General features: G+C 40.8%; 1 protein-coding gene across 1 annotated transcript in view; it reads right to left on the bottom strand.

Moving 5' to 3' along the window:
• Window positions 1–5,997: 5,997 nt before the first annotated feature.
• ciita (class II, major histocompatibility complex, transactivator) overlaps window positions 5,998–23,762 on the bottom strand; it is a 106,368-nt gene continuing 88,603 nt past the window's right edge. Inside the window, exons 15-23 of the mRNA XM_073060352.1 lie at window positions 21,966–22,145; window positions 21,124–21,195; window positions 19,962–20,042; window positions 17,819–17,932; window positions 14,405–14,488; window positions 12,580–12,663; window positions 10,865–10,948; window positions 9,014–9,104; window positions 5,998–7,516 (exon numbers count right to left, since the gene is read on the bottom strand). Coding sequence (XP_072916453.1) covers window positions 9,029–9,104; window positions 10,865–10,948; window positions 12,580–12,663; window positions 14,405–14,488; window positions 17,819–17,932; window positions 19,962–20,042; window positions 21,124–21,195; window positions 21,966–22,145 — 775 coding nt within the window. The 3' untranslated portion in view covers window positions 5,998–7,516; window positions 9,014–9,028. The remainder of the gene's footprint in view (window positions 7,517–9,013; window positions 9,105–10,864; window positions 10,949–12,579; window positions 12,664–14,404; window positions 14,489–17,818; window positions 17,933–19,961; window positions 20,043–21,123; window positions 21,196–21,965; window positions 22,146–23,762) is intronic.

The raw sequence follows: 23,762 nt of genomic DNA, 5'->3' as shown, positions 1-23,762 counted from the left end.
GTATTAGATTGTATCTTTTAATGACTAATTCTTCAGAACTTTTCTATTTTGTTTGATAAACTATATTCATGGAGTACTAATCTAATACTAGATACTAGGGTGGCATAGTAGTGGAGCAGTTAGTGTAACGCATTACAGCAACGGTGACCTGGGTTCATTTCCTGCCGCTGCCTGTAAGGAGTTTCTATGTTCTTCCCGTGACCACATGGGTTTCCTCTGGGTGCTCTGGTTCCCTCCCACATTCCAAAAATGTATGGGTTAATTGGTCACATGGGTGTAATTGGATGGCCAAGCTTGTTAGGCCGGTAGGGCCTGTTGCCATTCTGTATCGCTAAAAAAAATAAGTTTCAGCTCAAACTTTCAGCTGCAGTATTCGAAGTAAGTTTGAAGAAGTAATTTGAAAATAATGCAGGACATATGCACATAGGAGTTTGTGTGTTCACGTGAGCATTAATAATGCATTTACTAGTGTCTTATAGCAAAGGAATTCATTAGTATTTGAAGAGGGGACTTAGAAATTGCTCTGCTTCTCCAAAGCTATGTTAAAGCAGCAATCTACAATATGCCAATGTGTGTTTTGTCTATGCAGTATTCCAACGTACATAAGGCCCAAGGTATTAAGAACATCAGCCTTGCAAAGACCAATTCTCTGCTAGTTCCTTATCAGTTAAAAGGCCTATTTGTAGGTGGATTAGAAGACAAGATTGGAGCTTCAGCTGATTGGTGAGTGGGAGAAAGACACAACTGTCTGACTTTGCAGGGTCAAGAGCACAATCAGCGTAGGTGGGAAGCTTACGGAGTGCAATGTAAGGCCTTGCTGTTGTTAGATCCATATCTGACTGATTGGTCATGAAGCGGGTGAGGTTGGAAAAGTTTAATCTGCTCTGCAGAAATCAGATTCAGATTAGTTTATTGTCTGAGTGCACTGAAATTCTTTACACACATTCAGCTCGCCTGCCTCCTGACAGTCTACTTCTGTATGAATAATTCAAGTCATTTATAGGCCTCGTATGTGCGAAAAACTTAAAATCATTTTTTCTGGTGAGCGTGATAGGGTGTGTCATTAAATTCTTTTATCTAATGACCACAAATGATTTACACAAGAACTGTTTTTCTCTAACAAAATTTACCGTTTGAAAATGAATATTAATCTTTGAATTATCTCATTTTAATCAACCCAGTCTTATCCTTAAGCGTATTCATTCCTACGTAACGAGAAAAATGCCAACTTGCTTAGCTTTCCAGAATGATCCTAAAGGGAGCCTCATTAAACCCAGCAACATCAGACAATCAATAATTAAGTAATGCTGGATGTGCACTCAGTATCTGAATCTTGGATTATATCAAAATTGAAAATCAAAGTTATGCCTCTTGAGTTCTCTGGAGCTTAAAGTAAAATAAGAATTTTGCACATGAACATTAAAGTCTTCACAGCCAACAATGTCATTATAGCAACGAATATTATAAAAGGCTCACCTAATTTGTAACTTTAAAATACTTCTGTATTGGAATAGATTACTAGTATTAAAATGATTCTACTTAGATATTTAAATATAGAGCATTGGTTTATAATATCCTTCAAATATTAACTGATTGGACATACCTTCCAGAATTCATAACTTCCATATTGACTATTTTAGAGTACGTATCTGTATAAAGATCTTACAAATTATTTTCAGATTATTACAGAGGCAACATTTGTCCCATTGAAATTCATTGCTAATACAGACACAATTTTCTAGTCTGGTGCTATCCACTGATGTCAAAACCTGCACATCTGCTATTCTTACTGCCTCCAGAAATGATGCTGCAATCTCTTTAAAAATGTTACATAAACATTAGCTTGTCCCAAAGGAAGGAACTGCAATCTCACAACCTGTTTAAAAGTTGCAGCTAAGCGAAACACCATTTCCCTCATTGAAAAAACATTATGGAATATTCAATACACTGTGTTTAGAGTTGTAGAGCCATGTAGCCCGGAAAACAGGTCCCTTTTGGGACAACTTGTTCAAGCGGATCATATTGCCTAACTGAGCAGGCCCCAATTTGTTCTATTTGTGCCATATCCCTCTAAACCAGGGATTCCCAACCTGGAGTCTATGGACCCTTTCAGTTAATGGTAGGGATCCATGGCATAAAAAAGGTTGAGAACCCCCTGCTCTAAACCTTTCCTATTCACAGTCTGTACAGAAAATGTTACTCCTCATGTCCCTTCTAAATCTTCCTCTTTTCAATTTAAACCTATGCTCTCTAATTTTGGACTCCCTTACCCCCAAAAGATAGTGGTCATTCATCTTATTTACGCCTATTATTATTTTACACATCTCTATATTTTACACCCTTCAGCCTCTGCTGTAGGGAAAATCCAAGCCCATCCAGCCTCACCTTATAACTCGAACCCTCCAATCACAGTATCATCTCATAAAACTTTTTGACCTTTACCAGTTTAATGACATCTTTTCTATTGCAAGGAAACTAGAAATGTTTTCCAAACATGATCTTTACTGAGTTTATTTAACATGGATCTGCTTACAATCATTTTGTCAGTATAGGTAAGGATGGGGTAGAGTTTTAACAATATTAGTGGAAACAAGCTCCTAACCAGTGAAGGAGAGACTAAAGGGTGACTCCATGCATACGTAAGTAATCAAGCTTTAAGGAGCATCCTACCGATAGAGGGGATAGTGGTGGGGTAGAGAGAGACAGCAAAATGCCAGACTGGAGGAGATGCAGAGCAATTTAACCACAGGTACTAAAACAAGTCCAAGAGTAATCTAACCTTTCTAGCCATTCAGAAAACATGAAAATATAAACAATGCCTGTATTTGAGCAAATTTACATAAATTGTATCTACCGGTCACAGGGAAAACCTCCCCTTAATACAATAGCATCAGGCTGCCAAAGTAGCATTGGGTGAAACTGAACAGCTCTCGTGATAAAGTTGTGGACAGATTTGCTCCTTGAGCTCACCTTACTCGCCTCCCTTTGGGAATTCTGCAAGTTAATTTAATGCAACTCCTGAACAGTCAGAGCAACCCAAGGGGACTACATTCACCTGTCTAGCCAGATTCAACCTATCGTAGAATGACAATGTTTTCAGCTCAATGGCTCAAATCCTATACCAAATTAAGTGCAGGGCTGTTTCATTAAATCTAAAAAAAGTGAAATAAACACATCAGCAGTCAGTTCAATATTCGCTTCCCTTTATCTCTATTTTAGGGCCTCATGAGGCTAGATGATGTTACCAGAGTGCAGTGGAACATTTTTCAAATAGGATCCATTAAAAAGGATAAACGTTACCTCTACTCTGCCATAGCAAACATTGTTTAATCCCAACCTGAGAGCAAAGCTTATCAGCACCAGTAAGTGTTCTTCATTTTATATTTTAGTCACTTCTTGAGCTGTCAACCCAAAATTGTATAAAATCATTTCACAAGGGCATACAATGAGTGGCAAAAAGACTCTCAGCTCATGAATTGAAAACAAGCTCTTGGGGGTGAAAGGTCAAATATTTGCACCAGCAAGCACAGCTTTCTTGAAAATTATTTTTGGAAAAAAATGAATAAACAGGATGTCTAACTATAACATTAAAGATATAAAACTAAATCTGAGGCAAGTTAAATTTGCCTATAGTAGAATCAGAATCAGGTGATTCTGAAATGTGTCATATGCCATGAAATTTGTTAACTTAATGGCAGCAGTTCAATGCAATACATAAAAGAATAAATAAATAGATCAATTAGAAGTATATATATGCACATTAAACAGTTAAAAATAGTGCAAAAACAGAGATAATAAAGTGAAGTTGTGTTCAAGGGTTCAATCTCCATTTGGGAATCGGATGGCAGAGGGGAAGACGCTGTTCCTGAATCACTGAGTGTGTGTCTTCCGGCTTTCCTACCTCCTTCCTGACAGTAACAATGAGAAGAGAGCATGTGCTGGGCGATGAGGGGCCTTAATAATGGACACCGCCTTTCTGAAGCACCACTCCTTGAAGATGTCTTGGATACGACGGAAGCTAGTACCCAAGATAGAGCTGACTAATTTTACAATTTTCTGTAGCTTCTTTCGGTCCTGTGCAGTAGCCCTCCACCACCCCCAACACCAGACATGCAGCCTGTCAGAATGCATAGTATAGGTCAAAAGACAGGGCCACACATCATTTTTCACTATATTAGTTGAATCTATATGCTGTTGAGCATTTCTGTTTAAGTTTGAATACATAGCAGGTGGCATGGCTTTAGTCTTGGTGCATTTAAAATAATTGATTAGTTTTAGATTATATGGCATGTACGCCATCCTTTATCAACATATATAAACCTGTTCATGCAGCAGATCAAACATGTTCACAACAAACACATTGATGTACTGGGATAACCTTATTTGTCTTTAATAGTATTAAATAATATTTTTGCTGTAAGGTCCAAGCTTCTATCAAAAGTCTCAGATGGGATCTTTTTACACAGAACTAAGAAGTCTGATCATGCGCGATACTCTAATCCCTTAAGAGGCACTAGTATCATATAGTCATCCATATCAACAAAATATTTTCTTTAACTTCTAGCAGAATTTTGCCCTTTTTTTCTCCAAAGTTTCATGTAGAAGGCTAAAGTGCAAATTTCTACATGATTATATGTGTTTGTTTATTCTAAGGGGGTGATTTTAATTAGCACAATGAAAGACTTATAGAAACAGTTCACTCTTGTGTTTGACAGCTGGCCCAACTCTACCTTCCATCACACAGGGTGTAAAATCAATAGCCAATTGGATCCATTTACCACAAGCCGTCAGGTTAATATTTGTTCCCATTTTTAAAAAACTATGTAAACTACGGTATACGTGCATGTCTGTACATTTGTACACAAGACATTGCATTTTTTTATTGTGCATCTGTAAAATGCAGGAAGTCTTTAAACTCGGACCGATGGGGTATTGTTATAAAGAGGGAGAGGGGTCTGAGTGATAACAGCGTATTCCCCTTTCATTGCATGTCTGATTGTTAGCATCTATCATCCTTGTACTGTATTGAGGAATGTTATCTGAGTCTATAACAGTTCCACTTGTGTGTAATATTAACTTTTCAAAAGTAAACAAGCAAATCTTGAAGGCAACTGTTTCCTAAATCTGCTTCATTTTCATCTAATTGCTAATTGTTCATACCAGTCTAATTCTCTGATAGCTTGAAGCAATCAGAGGGAAAGACAAAGTGATTTCCTTTTAATTCAGTAAGTTGGATCTTTGAAAACAAATCAATTCTCTGGGGAAGCAGACAGAAAAGCAGAAAAAAAGGTGAGTTTATGAGATAGCTCTGTTCATTGTGGTGTCTTTGCTGTACTCTCACTCAGAATCCCTCTGCTACTCCCTTGTCTCTCTCACTCCTTCACAAAGAGCTGCAGAGCTTGTCAAGGAGAGTAAACAAGAGGATGGGTGACAAAATGCTTTTTTCTCTTTAAGGGTAGCCCACAGTTTATTCTCACCCTGGTTAGTCAGCAGCTTTCCTTAAATAAACAGAAACGTATAAACTGCTGGGAATACTCATCAAGTTAGGTATCGCCAGAGATACAAAAGAACATTTTAGATCAAGGTCAATGATTCTTCAGAGCACAGCGGACCAAAAGTGAAATGAAGATGAATCAGGTGTAAGAGACAAAGGGAAATCCCATCAGAGAGAAAAATAAAACTTATCCACAGTAACATCCACTGTAGTGAATTAAATGGTAACTATGGTTGCAGGAAATCTGAAATAAAAACAAAAAATGCTGGAAAAAGCAGCTCAGACAGCACCTGTAAGAAAAGAAACATTGATTTTGGTGTGTACATTTTTTAAAGGAAAAAAACAGCAAATTAAACCTACGATATTGTTCCAGAGATTTACAGTGGACTCTATTCTTCAGGTGTTTCGGTAGCTTCAAGCATGCTGGTGGACTGTCCAAGTTTTTGGAGCTGATCATATTGCCAAAGCAACATTAGGCCAAAAAAGAAAATATTTCTATTGACTTTACTTTTGTTAAGTTTATTTGGAACAGCAGCTAAAGTTAAAATGATGGTTTAGTGCAATTTGTTTTTAACAGCAAAACTGAAAACAAGCTTTTCTTTTTTAAATTAAAACTTAAGAACATCAACTTTGTTTGTATACTCTTCTGACAGCATTAATTCTGTACAAATATCCTTACATTTCTGCTACACACTGATGCATTGTACAAACACATTGTGACATTTTACAGATAGGCAACATTTCATATATTGAAAAAGAACAATTCATTTCTGTACAACAGTAGATGAATTAAAATACATTCTGTGATTTTATACTTTTCAGGAGCAGTTTTATATGAGAGAATACACGCAATATTTAAGCTCTTAAAAGTTTTGAAATATTGATTAGTTAAGTAAGAAGTGTCTCAATTATGTTACTGCTTTTTATTGCAATTAAAATGATGCAGAATTAAAGGTGGGTAATCATCTTCTCCATCCTATCTATGGAGAATTATCATTTTGCCAACATCCCTTATAGTTTAGACATTTAACAGTGGTTACTTCCCTCAGTTCAACAATTTAAGGAAGGGCTGCCACTATTATGCTAACTTTGTGATTTTCGATTTGGTACAACCAGAACATAAGAAATAGTTTGTTACATAACAGGAAATAATACCATAGTAAAATGTGTCTTATATTGACATACCAACTAATCTGAGAACCTCCTCACCACTCCAGGATAATTTTTGATTTTGACTGAAATGCTCTCCATCAGCAGTATTGCACCACAAGAGGTTAAGCAAGTCAGTTGCCAACTCTGTATTTTAGCGTAAGAATTTTTATGAACATGGTTCTTTCAATACAGAGTTCAGCAGCAGCAAACAATTTTCACTAAAGTCATCTAGTGCAACTCTTTACGTTGTGCAAAGCTTAATTAATGATTCATTTGGTCTTCCACTTACGTCAGGTTTAGCTGCCTGCAAAGAATATGCTCTACATAATCCCTTGTGTTATTCTTGCTAATTTTAGGATCATGGGAGCAGTAGGATACTTGAAGCATTGCTTCACTCCCAACTGTGTTCTTCTCCATAAAGTTCAACCTGACATAAAGTCAATTACCACATTAAGAAGAATATTAATTAAGATAAAATGTACAGTATAGTAAAAGAACATTTAACCCACCTGGTTCTGCAGATGGTTATGCTCCATCCAAGCCTTTGCCCATCTGACCTAAACTGTCTGATCATCCCTTCTTTTCAACCTCACACAGTCACTCAGCATCTTGTCAAATGCGTTAATGCTAATGATCTTGATCATCCCCATGCAGTAATAAGTTCTATATTCTAGTCCATCTCTGGTCAAAGAAGTTTGTACAAGGGGCAACCTTCGTTGAGAGTCTTATTGTTTCAAAGTGATGAAAGTGATCAAAGGGGTAGTAAAGACTAAGGCTTTGGTCCCACAGTGCAATCTACAAAGCTTCAGTGCAAAGAGTTGAGCTTTCCTCTGCGAAGTCCCAATTCTCAACTGTGTTTCTTCTGAAATTCTGTAACAGAAGTAAAAACAAAAGAAAGCACTAATTCAGTGTGTTTCAGTTTCAGCAAAAATATTTACATCACTGAGAAACAAAATAACGGCTTTGCTTTTTAGACCATCAAACTTCCCGTCTCTCTGACAGCTGTAATCTGAGAGGGTGTGGGCATTCAGAACTACATGTACATTGAAAGATACAGTGAAATATGTCACTTGTGCTAACAACAAGGATGTTCTGGGGCAGCCTGCAAGTGTCACCAACACATCCCGGCGCCACTATAGCAAGCCCAACACGTTCCACAGAACAACACAAGCAGCAACAACAACAAAACGACAACAGCAAAACAACCATCCCATGCTACCCAGCCCCCTCCCCCCCCCTCCCCCCATCCACCGTGACAGGCCTCTAACCCCAGGACAGGTCACCATCCAGACCCTGTCCCCAGATTCTCAGACCAGGCCTCCAAATTTGGACATCAACCCAGGTTAACCTAGTTCCCCTGAAGCCCAGTCCTTCTCTGCAAATCTGTATGTTTGTGGGGCTAATTGGCAATTCATGCAAATCCCTCTCCAATAAAGGATAAAGATTGTTTTTGTGCATTATAGAAATGTCACATTTATGATTCAAGAGATGTGCTGCTGAAGGTTGAAGTATTTTTTGGGATAGAGTGTTGCATTATTTTACATGAAACAAGAAGAATTTGTCTTGAGAGTTTTGGATGTTTGACAGTTTGTAAAAAGAAATATAAAGTACCTTGTGTACAGTACTGGCTTTCAGTAACATACAATTTAATAAAACTACAATAAAAAAATGACTTTGAGAAGAAATTCCCTCAAGTGTTACAGATGAATGGCAAGGATTGTCTTTATTACTAATTGAAGAGGAGTACACTTAAATAACATGTTTATAGAACAAATAGCTGCCCTATCAACCTCTGCGATGACCCGTTGCAGTGATAGAATGTAATAAAATAAATTTAAGTAGATTATCACTGGGAAAAACTTAATTGGATATATGAACTGGATACTTTTCTAAGATAAAATAGTTATCTTAGCATTATCTGAGTTATCTGAGCATTTTTGAACACTTTCTGTTTACTATATTATTTCTGCATCTCCAAGTGTGGGAGAATATTTAAGTTTAAGCCCAACTGATGGCAAGTTTCATCTTTAGGCTCCACTGGGACTGTGTGTCAAAACGGAAGACCACTGCTTTATACTATCAGCCAATTAACAGAACTGCACTGACAGTTGTCAGGACCTTCACGGCTCAGAATCTCTGGCTCAGCATTATGAAGCTACAATGGCAATTTTAAAGTTGAAGTCGGTATGAGTTTAATCACCAGTGATAAAGCTAATATCTCCATGTGTTACTTTTCAAATGTATGTTATGTAGTAGGTAATACAATTGCCGTTGGGGAAAGAAAATAGTTAAAATTCACCAAACCAATGAAATACTAAAAATAAATGATTGTATGTTACAGAGGAAAGCAAAATTTAATGCACTTACTTGAGAAAGGTTTTCCTACTGTAAATTAATTCTGACATCAATCTGTTGAATGTGTTCTGACATCCAATGTGTAATTGTAGGACTCCATATCCTGCCAATGAAAGTAGAAAGTTTTAAAACATAGAAAGTAAACTCTCTCATTGTCCAGTAGGGTAAAGGCAATGCCTAGTGAAAAATAATACCACACAAGATTCCAGTTTAACATTTCTTAATTGATCTTGATATATATTTGGCCTCAAGATTCATTAACTAATTAATTCATTGACTAATAGTAATCAATATAATCTATTGCATCCGGTGCTCCTGGTGTGGCCTCCTCTACATCGGCGAGACCCAACACAGATTGGGGGACCGCTTTGTTGAGCACCGTCCGACACAACAGACAGGATCTCCCGGTTGCCACTCACTTCAACTCTGCTTCACATTTCCATTCGAATATGTCCATACATGGCCTCCTCTTCTGCCATGATGAGGCCAAACTCAGGTTGGAGGAGCAACATCCATCTGGGTAGACTCCAGCCCCTTGGTATGAACATCGAATTCTCCAACTTCCGGTAATTCCCTCCCTCTCCCTTTCCCCATCCCACTTTCACCTTGCCTCCTCTTCTAGCTGCCTATCACCTCTCTCATGATTCTGCCTTCTTCTACTACACATAGTGCTTTCCCTTTACATTCCTTCCTCACCGCTCCTGCCTATCCCCTCCCTGCTTCCCCTCCCCCACCCCTTGATCTTTCCTCTGGTTAGTTTTCCACCTGGCACATTCCACCCTCCCCCCACCTTCTTTATGGGGCCCCTGCTCCCTCCTTCTTCTGTCCTGACGAAGGGTCTTGACCCGAAACGTTGACTGCTTGTTTCAACGGATGCTGACCGACCTGCTGAGTTCATCCAGCTTGTTTGTACGTGTTGATTTGACCACAGCATCTGCAGTGTACTTTGTGTTTACTATGTTTGACTGTGTCTCAACAATGACAACAGTGAGATTGGCTTCATTGATGCAAATTTCTGGCTGTTGGAACACAACTGACTTTGATGTTCAGCAACACACACAAAATGCGGGAGGAAGTCTGCAAGTCAGGCAGCATCTATGGAGGGGAATAAACATCTGATGTTTCAAACCGAGTCCCTTCATCAGGGCTGGAAATGAGGACGGCAGAAGCCAGAATAAAAAGGTGGGGGAGGGCGAGGAGTATAAACTGACAGGTGATGGGTGAGCCCAGGTGTGGGAGAAAGTGGGTGGGTGGAGGAGATGGGATTCAGTAGGTAGCTGGGAGGGACGGTGAGGAGAGGTAAGGCACTGAAGGAGAGGGAATCTAATAGGAGAGGACAGTCGACCATGGAAGAAAGAAAAGAAGAGGAACCGGGGAGGTGAGGAGAAAAGGGGTGATAGGTAACCAGAATGAGGAATAGTAAATGAGAAAAAGAAGGAGGGGAGGGAAATTAACAGGTTAGAGAAACTGATGGTTTATTGGTTGTGGTCTAGAGAGGAGGAAATGATCATACTGGAGTCTGATGTTATTAAGTAAATACCTCTGAGAAAGTGGATATTTGAGAATATGCGTGTTGTATATAGTGGTGCATGAGCACAGTGCTGATTGTGTGCCAGTGTAGATGCACATTTATGAAAGGGGATATGTATGGATTTAGAGAAAGAATGTGAAGGTACAGGCAGTTGTGGATGTAAGCGAGCATGCGCACATATCTGTGCACCCAAATAAACATCCCTGCAGGTTCAAAGTATTGCTGAGTAATGCCATACCTACTTAATATTGTTTCTGAGGAAGTTTACATATTACAAGGGTAATTCAAGGTCAATGCGAATGTTAATTTTGATTTTATATGAACTAGCTTACCATATTTTCTCAATATGGGGGCAATGCTTTAAGCTCTGTGTCAGTCTCTGGGCTCCTACATCTGTAATTTTGTTGAATTTAACACTGTGGAAATAAAAAACAAAATCCCTTACAATCAACAGCAGCAGCAGTCTCTGAATATTTCATCCACAAAACCATTTTATACCTTCAATGCTTCACATCATAATCTTTTACTAAGATCTAATTACAATGAAAACAGACACAATGGAAGAAGTTAATGTAAGCTCATTTTTTAATCCAAAATAGGTGGGGCAGGCCACAAGTCTCAGTTTTAATAATAGAGTCTGTCATGAATCTGTCACGGGAATCAAATTTGGGTCAATTTCCTCGCTGACAATAAGGGCACTGCAGGAGAGGAGTGTGGGAGTTGACACAATGTGCTGGATGAGAGCTGCTCACAGTGAGGGACACATTTCTCCATCCAGGCCACACAGGTAAAATAACAAGCAGTTTCCTTCCCATTTCTCTGGCAGCCTCAAGCAGTTATTTTAAGGATTGTTCAAGTCCAAGTTTAATTGTCATTTAACAATATACATGCAAATTATTGCTCCTCTGGGGCCAGGTGTAAAACGTAGCACATATGTTATGATCCAGTACGTACAGTCACAAAATATTGTTGGATCATGTCCCCAAGTGGCAAGGCCTGAAGACTGATGGTGCATTGGAGATTGTCCTGGGGCCGTGTTTCTGCAAGAACAAGCGCACAGCAGTTCCTCATCTTGCACTGGGTCAGCTGCAGGAGAAGGCAATCCAGGGAGCGAACACTAGAGGAGAGCCGGCCTGCTCCAAACCCAGCACGGATTCTGGGCGCGCTCCTGTTCTCCGGCGCCTCCTCCCCAGGGTGGCTGTCAACAGGCGGTGCTGCGGCACGAGGGCCTGGTCCGTGCAAGAGCCAAGGCCGTACGACTCCCCTGCACGGGCAGGGGAGCACGGGCAGCATGGCGGAATAATGGGTACTGCAATCGCTTTACAGCACCACCGGTTACTGATCGGGTAAAACCACAGATGCTTTGCCTTGTTAAGAGGCCTTAATATTTTGCAGAAGGTCCCTAAAGGAGACCCTGGACCCTTTTTTGCCTGTGGATATTGACCCCTCACAGCTTCGAGGCAGCAGTCAGACATTAATATATCAGAGATCAATGGACAGCCATCATGCTCCTCGTGCACGTTGACCTTGGGGATCTACGCATGTTGCCCCTTTTTAATAAGGGGGCAGACAATGAGGTGAAAGGGAGGTCAAATAATTTACCCCTTAACTTACAGGGTCGGGGTTGAACATGGATGTTGTGTCCTAGCTGTCTACATCGTTAGTGCAGTGCTGTCAGTCAAGACACACCCAGGACAGGATGATACGGAGAGCAAGCTGTTCCCTATGCTTCGGGCTCCCTCTCTCCGCACAGCTGGTGAATCCAAGGGAACGGCAGAGACCGACAGAGTTTGACACCAGCTGCATCCCAGGAGCTGCCAGTAAGCACTGAGTTCAACATAGGGACTCCAGCTCTGGACTTTTCCTCGGGGTTTACTCCAGCAGCCTCCCCGATGAGTGGGTATAGCCACGAGGTAGCAGAGGTTTATAATCAGAGCTTTCCTTCTCCTAGATGAGCTACCAACCACAACTGATTGAGCCCTATCTGTCCAGAATCCTTAACTTAACCTTAAATAATTACTATCATCTTGATATTAGTGATACTTACTCCAGAACTTTCAATGATTTCATTACTGGGAGTATTTCTGCTAGCTTCTCTGCACCTTTGTCACCAATGATGTTGTCATACAAACTGTAAGAGAAAATATAGTTAGACAAGGTGAACACCGATAATCTTCGTGGCTTGATGTATTTAAATAAATTACAGAGAGGTGACTGAAGTTAGTTAAGTGTCTCATTTAAATCAAGAACCCTAGGAACAGCCACCCCCTAACATACCCTAATCGTAATCTCAGATCTGCAAATACTGGTTTGTTCAGTGTTCCTGGAACCAAATTCCTAAGAACTGGTGATGCGGCCTTTTGCTCTCACCCACCAAAAATCTGGAATATTCTACCAACTGAGATACACCACGCCAGTACTGTGGAACGTTACAAAACACTTTTTAAAAAATATCTTTTTAAATCTGGCCTAGTTATACTTACTGCCTGATGATGTTGATTATATTTTCTCCTATATAATGTTTGTCTTTACTTGTGAGTTTTAATTTTGTCTCGTATTTTTATGACTATATCGATTTATCTTTACAATCTGTGTAAAGCACTTTGAAACTGCATCTTAATACAAGAAAGGTGCTATATAAATAATAATCATTATTTAACTTTGAAACTCAATGAATTTGCATTAACACTCATTATTCAAAAGATTTATGTCTGGACTTATTTGCCACATGTACATCAAAATATCAGCATACAGTTAAAATGTATTGTTCGGGTCAAATCGAATCAGCTGGGATCATGTGGCAACAGACCACAAGCGTTGTCGCACTTCCAGCACCAACACAGCACATCCACAACTTACTAATTCTAACTCTAAGTCTTTGGAACATGGGAGAAAAGTGGGGCACACAAAGGAAATCCAGGCTGTCACCGGGAGAGCGTACTCACTCCTTATAGGCAGCGGCAGGAACTGAACAATGATCAGTGATCGCTGGCGCTCTAAAGCGATTGCGCTGACTGCGAGGTGACCGTGTGAAATATTGCCGTTTACATTCTAGGCTTAAGCACAACCTTAAGACTTACTTGTTGGCACGTGGCCTACTGGATAAGGCATCGGTCTAGTGATCTGAAGGTCACTGGTTCGAGCCTCGGCTGAGGCAGTGTGTTGTGTCCTTGAGCAAGGCACTTAACAACACATTGCTCTGCGACGACACCGGTGCCAAGCTGCTTGGGTCCTAGTGCCCTTCCCTTGGACAACACTGGTGAGGTGGAGAGGGGAAGGCTTGCAGCTTGGGCAACTGCCAGTCTCCCATACAACCCTGCCCAGGCCTGCACCGTGGAAACCTTCCAAGGTGCAAATCCATGGTCTCACGAGACTAACGGATGCCTATATAAGACTTACTTAATATCATCTCAATATTTTCAGATTCAGGCTGTCAGCTGATGTTATACGTAGTGACAAACATCAGATAGAGAGGTTTTTAATCCTAACCTACTGAAGTAAATAAAATTGATGATTTAATGCACAGTACTGTTGAGTGCTGGCTGTAACATGAAGAGGAGTTAACAGCATCTGATTATCTATCAAGTATTCTTAGGGAATACTACAGAGGTACAGGTTCATGTTAACCTATCAAATCACCTGATGTGGTCACAGCCAGAATTCGTTGCCCATTATTTGTTCATTTTAAATCTAAGGTTCATTGATGTTTGCTGACCAAAGATTTAAGGGAAATGTGGAAGTTTATCAACTGAGACTGGTTTTACTTGTCCATGGAATGGCAGAACAGGCTCTAGGCAGTTTGGCTTTAAATAGGCCACACCCAATTGTAGGAGTTTTCTTTAAATAAACAAAAGCAACTTCCTAAGACTTGCCTGAGAGTCCTCAAGAATTTTAGGTTGGGAAGAGATCTTGCCAACTCCTGTGCGCCTCGGTCTGCTATCTGGTTGCGTGATAATCTATAATATATTTTAAAATTGTAACAGTTACTTTGAATTTATTGGTGCAATTTATATATTTTAAAAACAAAATACGCTTTATTCAAAAGTAAAATTATTTACAATAAACCATTCGATGACTCTCAATCCTTTAGACGTTTCCACTACATTCTATACATTTCCACACTTCCAGCCACAAACGTGGCACTATGTTGTTTCATATTTACATACCATTGTTGAGGGGTATACTCCCCGCCATCCTACCCCTCCCATTCCCGCAGGAGAAGAACCCTAAACTGTGGTCCTTCCCCACCGGGCCCTTGCGGTGGCTGCACCGAGTTTGAGTGCGTCCCTCAGCACGTACTCCTGCAGCTGATAATGTGCCAGTCGGCAGCATTCCCCCACGGACATCTCCGTGTGCTAGTAGACCATCAAGTTTCGGGCCGACCAAAGAGCGTCTTTCACCGAGTTGATGATCTGCCAGCAGCACCGGATGTTGGTCTCAGTGTGCGCCCCCGGGAACAGACCGTAGATCAGAGAGTCCTCTGTTACGCAGCTGCTGGGGATGAATCTCAATACTGTCCCTTCCATCCTCCTCCACACCTTCTCCGCGAACCCACAGCGTGCAAAGAGGTGGGTCACTGCAGTCCTCCCGTGGGCAGCGGGGTGTGGAGACAACGTCCTCAGAGTAGTAAATGACAAAAACATCTTAATATTTAACCTGTTTTACGAGCGGTTGCAAATTTAGCCCATAAGAACCAATTCAGGGTTGTTACATCCAGAGAAACATGGCACCAGTCGAAGACGTCCAATGCACTGTACATACAGTATCAATAACATACTGTGACCTTGTCCACAGTTAGAAGTGGTCAGGCTTTCAATTTGTTTAATACAATTCGGATTTCCGGGAAATCCCATCACATGACCTCTCCCTGACAGCTGCCACAGTCCCACTATTTTATCTTCAGAAGGGAGGGAGAGTGGGAAAAATGGAAGAGCTGACTGAGAGAGCAGAAAATGTAGAGGAAAATTATAATCGGAACGATGAAGGGTAATAGGAAGGAGACGGTGGGAAGAAAAAAATGTGGAGTGGACAGAGATAACAGGGAGATTGATTATGAGGAAAAATGAACAAAAAAGACAGGGAACTGCATTAGTTGCTAATCTGAGAGATGTATAATCCAGGTATACTTCACAGTGTTTGGGTAGAACTTATTAAAATAAGTTATTGTCTTCGTGTAGATGGTGATTCTAAATTGGGGCATGGGAGTTCCTTTGTATTAATTCATAATGGAGCCTTTTTTATCTTCACAGGCAGTCCCGTGGGACCAAGGGTGGTTTGCAGAGGAGCTGATGAGGCAATTAAGGATCTGCAGACTCAGGGCAAGAGGTGTTTGATGGGGTCAGTAGGTGTGAGGTATAGGAGGTAGTATGCTTACTCCTCTACTTATGCTGGGTTTCTGTAAGCTTTTAATGTGAGACACTGGTGCCACCCTGTAACAGAGAGCATTTGGCACACACACACACACACACACACACACACACACACACACACACACACACACACACACACACACACACACACACACACACACACACACACACACACACACACACACACACACACACACACACACACACACACACACACACCTCTGCTGTCACTGTGCTGTGTCTTCCCCGGTATAATGGGTCCTAAACCGAGCTGATGCAATCGGGTTGGCTTTATGGTGCCGTTCCTGCCATACACAGCGGAATATTCCATTTCTGTAGTAATGGGAATGTGTAAATGTGTATATGTTATTTTTATTCTGTATTTAAGCTAGATACTTCTATTTATTTTGTAATATGATTGTAACTACATTGTGGGGTGCATGATATTCTAATTTATGTGTCGTCTTTAGTTAAATTTATGGATAATTAAAGATGGTATGTCCTGGTGCTGAATAAACAGAGCTCTTGACTCTCAGTAGGAGTGAGATAGGGGCTGCCAGGAGCTCATTCTGAACAAAAATAGTATGCAGCTATTACTTTCCCACTACTTTCAAATCTCTTACTATCTTTCCTTTCGGTTAGTCCTGACGAAGGGTCTCGGCCCGAAACGTCGACAGTGCTTCTCCCTATAGATGCTGCCTGGCCTGCTGTGTTCCACCAGCATTTTGTGAGTGTTGTTGCAGCTATTATTATGTTTTCTGGTACCTTTTTTGTAAATATTGGCAGTTTTCTTTTCACTATTTTCACTAATTTTTGTAAGTTTGATTTTTGATGCACTTAATAAACACCCTTGCACTGAAATGCTAAGTGACTCCAGCCATTTTTCCTTCAGTTACTACCCACAATATAACCTACCCAAAATGGTCGTTCTTCATTTCACCAGCTATGGGACTGGGATTCCAGTAGGTCAGTGGAGATTCTACACTTAATCAAGGATGCTTTGAGAACCTTGGTTACCTCGGTCTTCTTGTAATGTGTTGCCATGGCAAAACTCAAGAATTGATTGCCTGAGGCAGGAATCTGGTGTCATTTATGACACTGACCAGCAATTAACTAGGGACTCAGTGCTGAGGATGTTGGGCCTGGAGAGTATTTTGTAGATATTATGTCTCCAGTGCTCTAGGTGCAGATGCATATGGGAGGGTGGGGTCACTGCTGCCTGGTAGACCCGAACGCCACGCAAATGTGTGTGTGCCCTTTAACTCCTGGTGGAGTTGTCGGGGCGCCGTCATGACAAGCTTTTCGCGCCGATCTTTTTGGTGATTGCTCATCGTACGGCGTGTCTTGGGCATCCGAAACCTGGCAGAGCCCATCCCTCTCCAGGTTTTCATTTTTTACGAGGTTGAGTTGCTAGCTCGACCCAGGCACAGATGGGGAGCGTGCAAGGGAGCCGGCTGGGTTCAAACTCGGGACCTCTCGTCCTGAAGTCCGGCGCTGATGCCACTACACCACCAGCAATTAACTGGTCATTGTATATCATCCTGTGATTAGGCTAGGATTAAATCGAGGGATTATAGGGCGGCATGGCTGGAAGGGCTTATATCTCAATAAATAATCAGATGATGGAATGCTACTTTGATGCATTCAACTTTGGATTTTAGATGAAGTTAACATGTAGCCAAGGAGAGTAAATGCCAAGTGGAGGCTGAACATTAGTGTGATCAGTGCTCTGAGTGGAATCTGCAGCACAGCACAAACCGGGCCATCATTTTCCAAATGGGACCAATAATGTGATTGTAACAACTTCATCTACAGATGAATATGCCTTTACACATACATATGGATACATATAAACATGCACAGTACAGATACACCTATATATTTATGGTATATATTCCAATTAACTTTGCTACTCACATCAATTTTTCCAGACACGTTAAGTGAGACAGCACCTCTGCCAATCGCTCAGCTCCTTTGTCTCCAATTTTATTTTCACTCATTTTAACTTTCTGCAAACTTGGCCCTTCAAGGCTGCATAAAAAAGTTCAATTGAAAATCTGCCTTTCAGTAATACAAGGAAATTTGCCACAATCTTAATGACCGTAAGACATAGGAACAGAATTTGGTAATTCAGCCCATCGAGTCTGCTCTGCCATTCCATCTTGGCTGAATTATTGTCCCTCTCCTGTCTTATCCCAGTAAAACGCTGTTTAATTACTGATGAGCTAAGTACTGTGCAGTAATGAAGTTTAACTGGTGAATTTGCACTACTTCCTACAGTGTCTACCATATACAACCTCACTATAGCTTGAAATCTGTTACTTGAAATAAAAATTGATATTCTTAACACTATTGATAAGGCAAACATCTGCACAGAATTGCTACATTTCAAAAGAACACATGTTACACCAGAATACATGTTATTCCCTTGGAAACAAGCAGACACAATGTATTATTATAGACAATTGACAATAGGTGCAGAAGTTGGCCATTTGGCCCTTCGAGCCAGCACCACCATTCACTGTAATCATGGCAGATCATCCACAATCAGTACCCCGTTCCTGCCCTCTCCCCATATCCCTTGACTCCGCTAACTTTAAGAGCTCTATCTAACTCTCTCTTGAAAGCATCCAGAGAATTGGTCTCCACTGCCTTCTGAGGCAGAACATTCCACATATCCACCACTCTCTGGGTGAAAAAGTTTTTCCTCAACTCCGTTCTAAATGGCCTACCCCTTATTCTTAAACTGTGGCCTCTGGTTCTGGACTCCCCTGACATCGGGAACATGTTTCCTGCCTCTAGCGTGTCCAATCCCTTAATAATCTTTTATGTTTCAATCAGATCCTCTCTCATCCTTCTAAATTTCAGTGTATACAAGCCCAGTTGCTCCAATCTTTCAACATATGACAGTCCCGCCATCCCGGGAATTAACCTCGTGAACCTACGCTGCACTCCCTCAATAGCAAAATTAATTATAAATGACATTAAATAATAATAATATAATAATCACAAAATTAATTAATTATATTAATAATATAATAATTATTGATAATCAATTATAAATGAAATGTACTTGTAATGTATGTAACAATATGTGTGGCAGGCAACTGCACTGGTGGCCATTTTATTAGGTACACCTGCTCATTAATACAATATCTAATCTGCCAATCATGTGGTAGCAACTCAATGCCTACAAGCATGCAGACATGGTCAAGAGGTTTGGTTGTTGCTCAAACCAAAGATCAGAATGGGGAAGAAATGTGAACTAAGTGACTTTGACCGTGGAATGATTGTTGGTGCCAGGCAGGGTGGTCTGAGTATCTCAGAAACTGCTGATCTCCTGGGATTTTCACACACAACAGTCTCTCGGGTTTAGAGAGAATGGTGTGAAAAACCAAAAAAAAAATCAGTGAGTGGCAGTTCTGTGGGCGAAAATGCCTTGTAAATGAGAGAGGTCAGAGGAGAATGGTCAGACTGGTTCAAGCTGACAGGAAGGCGATAGTAACTCAATTAACCACGTGTTACAGCAGTGGTGTGCAGAAGAGCATCTCTGAACGCATAACACTCGAACCTTGAAGTGGATGGGCTGCAGCAGCAGCAGATTACACTGGTTCCACTCCTGTACCTAATAAAGTGGCCACTGGGGTGTATATTGAACACTTAATTCTCTAAGCAGATGAACTGTAAAACACATATTTTAACAGACTTCATTCTACGTGTGAATAATACAGAGATGCAATTTATATAAAATGTACTGACAAAATCTATCTTTAAGTATTCAAGTTTGATAATTGGATAAAATTATTGGATTTACTGGTAGTTTCATTACTTGTCAAATACTAAACTGAACTCACAAATGACATTACTGTTAAACCGAATGTAACACTTTGGTGATTGATGAAGCCATGTTTTCACTCTGACATGTGTTATAATTTTCATAAAAATGAATTGATTTATCAATAGCTTTGCATTAGATAAATTAAAATAAAATCAGTGTAATAAGTCGTAATAAAGAGTTAAGCAGAATTTTCTGGACAAGACATTTCAATTTTTTACTCACTCTAAATATTTCAGAAATACCAGTGACGGTAGAATCTTTGTTAGTTTCTGAAATCCCTGGGGTCCATTTACAGGGCCGAGGCTGCAAGATTAAATCAAATTGTGTTTCATTGTTAACCATCCATCAGTTAGTGATTCATGTAACTTAATTGTACTAAGGAAGCTAAAGGATTGAATAATTAATAGTCGTTGATGGGAGCCAGACAAGTTGAGAAAACAGTTACAAAAAGCTTCAGAGTTTTCTTTTCCGATACATAGGCAAGGAGTACAAACAGAAGTGGTTGATGTAGTTATTATAACAACTTCTAAAAGGCAGTTGGAAATTTATGTGGATAGGAAAGATGCCAACCTTCTGTATAAAGGTCCACAATCCCTTTTCCGAAATCCTTGGGGCCAGCTGAATTCAGAACTTCGGATAAGGGACTGTGGACATGTACCATGGACCCCCAGCTTTGGAAGGATATGGGCTGAATGTGTGTAAATGGAGCTAACTTGGATGTGCACCTCTGCTAGCATGGACCAGTTGAGCCGAAGAACCTGCTTCTATGCTGTACAACACTATAAGTCTATAGGAAAGAAAATGCACTAAATCTGTTTACACCGTAACCATTTTATTGAGTCTAATTCTGGACTTCACAATCTATACTACTAGGCAGGTATACGGAGGAATTTAAGGTGGAGGGTTATATGGGAGGCAGGGTTTAAGGGTCGGCACAACATTGTGGGCCGAATGGCCTGTACTGTGCTGTATTGTTCTTTGTTCTAAGAGGAAGTGTAGATCCATGAAGAGCATCCACCCTATAGCCAGCTACAACACCTTCATATATACATTTAACATTATAAAATTTTAAAAAATCACTTTCATTGGTTCTACTTCTAATTAGCATACAGATTTGACTATTAGAGGAGCGAGGGATTTTTGCAAAGAATCCTTCTGATTCTTCTTCGGTCTTTCTCCTTCAAAAGTTTCCCTTCAGCTTTCAGGGATGTCTATGAGTCACAGGAAAGTTCTAGGCATAATCAGTAATATGGGTAACCAGAGAGTTCCATGAAATTGTCACTAAACACTCATAAGTTTGCCTACAACTTGATTCTGATAAATATCCGAGGAGGCTACGCATTCACAAATTGAAAAAGGCTGGAGATTACAGATCATCACTTACGCAAATTCCAGCACTTGTAGGCTCCTCACTGCAGGTAATCCTTGGAGTTCATCTCTGGACGTTCTCAGGGCACTGTTTCAGGTGAAAGGTAGAAGAAAAGATGAAGTACGATGCCTTTCTTTTATTACATAGTGATACCCTTTTCAACTAGCATTTGCCCAATTTCTTCACCAGAAAACATTGCTGAAAGTTTATCCACAAACTTCTAAAACAAGTAGTCAAGTATTGTAGATCCAGCGAGTCTGCATCATCATTATGTGCCGTGTCATTTGATATGGGCGATCATGGTCTCATGACCACAATTGTTCTTGGCAGGTTTTTCTACAGAAGTGGTTTGCCCTTCTTCTGGGCAGTGGTTTTACAGGACGGGTGACCTCAGCCATTGTCAATACTCTTCTGAGGATGTCTGCCTGGCGTCAGTGGTCGTATAACCAGGATTCATGATATGCACCAGCTGCTCATATGACCATCTACCACCTGCTCCCATGGCTTCATGTGACCCTGATCAAGGGTTATGCAGGTGCTACACCTTGCCCAAGGGGGACCTGCAGGATAGCAGAGGGGAGGAGGGCCTTACACCTCCTTTGGTAGAGACGTATCTCCACTCCATCCAGTAAATAGTTATTCAGTAATATTACACATAAAGAATGGCTGAATGGGACTATCTTCCAAGTATGAATGGAATATATGAAGACCATACAACCCTTCAAGCTCATTCTATCGTACAAATAATTTGGAGATTAAAGAGGGCAGTCATTATATTACCTTACGATGGGGTGCTGTGGAGAGGAGCTGAACACATATCTACAGATAGAAGCTAAGTGAGAGAGGCATCAACACACCTTGACAGGAATCTCCTTTCCTTGTGAATCTGCACCAGTAAATCAAGGTCGTCAATATCTTTCAAACTCTTAACCTCAAAAGGATTGACAGAGAACTTGACAAGGGACAGGTGCAGCAGCTCGTGTAATTCCATTTGTTCCAAGTGCTCCCAGAGTTTTACCGCGTCGCATATCGACACCCTGCAGAGGGAAACCAACTCATGAACGGGCACCAGAAAATGTTATTTAAAAATTCAATCATGCAAACCAGGATCGCATTTAACAGTTGGCTCTGTTAAAGAACAAGGCAGGAAAGGAAGGTTTCATAACTCATTATGGCAATAATCTGGTAAATCAGAGATACGACGGGTTACGGGGATTCAGATAAAAATGGCATGTTAAGCCACAGATCAGGTCAAGGTTCAAAGTAAATTTATTATCAAAGTTTGTGTGTATCACCATATACCACCCTGAGGTCAACCTCTAGAAGACTTATGGCCTGCTCCTGCTTCTATATCCTTATTTTCCACAAAATCCTAAAAAATTAACCATGCCATGACTAAGCGACTGATTGATTCGTGCCTAGCTGTTGTAGTCCTTTAGTCGCAAACATGGATACTAACCGACAGTCTGATCTACTCAACCAGCTTGTCACACTCTATGAACAACCAACACTGTGCTAACTACATACCATAAATGTCAAAGCGGACTTGTATACAAGCATTTGAATTAGGAGAAGGACTAGGCCGCTCAGCCTTTGAACCTCCTCTGTCATTAAACGGTTGATTTGGTCATAGCTTGAGCTCCACATTCTAATCTACTCTCAGTAACCTATTACCCATTTGCTTATTAAGAATCTATCCACCTCTGCCTCATAGAAGACTTACGAGCATATTGCCAGGACTTGAGGACCAGAGTTATAGGGAAAAGTTGAATAGGTTAGGACTTGATTTCCTGATGCGTAGGAGATTTGCTCAAGGTATACAAAATTATGAGGGGTATAGATAGAGTAAATTCAAGCAGACTTTTTCTCTCTGAGGTTGGGTGAAACTAGACTGAGAGATCATAGGTGGAAAGGTGAAATATATAAGGGGAATCTGAGGGAGAATTTTTTCACTCAGAGGGTGGTACGACTTCCAGTAAGATGTCAGCATGCTTGGCTGCAGCGGCCTTTTCGGGTCCAACAAATGCTGCAAATGTGTCTTAAATGGGTTTCTTTTGTAATCACAAGACCCTGTCAGATATTGGTAATACAAAGTACTGGAAGTCTGGTTCTTTGGTTCATTGGCGAGACTAACGGTGTGGGGGGGGGGGGGGGGGGAGCTGCCTGGACTTGGTTCTTGCACAGAGCACATCCTGGCATTACCTGTTGCAGCCACCCTCCGCAGGAGGCGCCAGAGGTGGAGTGGGAGAGAACAGAGGTGCACTGGAGTCAATGCTGGGTTGGGGGACTTGTCCCTGCCGGTTGGTTCTCCTGTCGGTGATGCTCTCCAGTGTTTGTTCCCTGGAAGACAAGGTGAATTGCCTTTGTCTGCAGCAGGTCCAGCACGAGACAAGCTGACCCAGTGCAACATGAGGAACTGCTGCATACTTGTTCTCACAGAAACATGGCTCCAGGACAACATTCCATGCACCATCAATATTCAGGCCATGCCACTCAGGGACTTCGGCCAATATTATTTTGTGACTGTATGTGTTTGCCTAACTAAATGTGCTGTGTGTATCTGTATGTGTTGTGTTTTGCACTTTGGGACCCTGAGGAACATGGTTTCATTTAGCTCTATACACATGTATGGTTGAATGACAATTGAAATTGAA

This window comes from Hemitrygon akajei, chromosome 11 (assembly GCF_048418815.1).
Source record: "Hemitrygon akajei chromosome 11, sHemAka1.3, whole genome shotgun sequence".
NCBI classification, from domain to species: Eukaryota; Metazoa; Chordata; class Chondrichthyes; order Myliobatiformes; family Dasyatidae; genus Hemitrygon; species Hemitrygon akajei.
The sequence above is the reverse complement of the archived record's forward strand: the minus strand, read 5'-3'. Positions and strand labels throughout refer to the sequence as shown.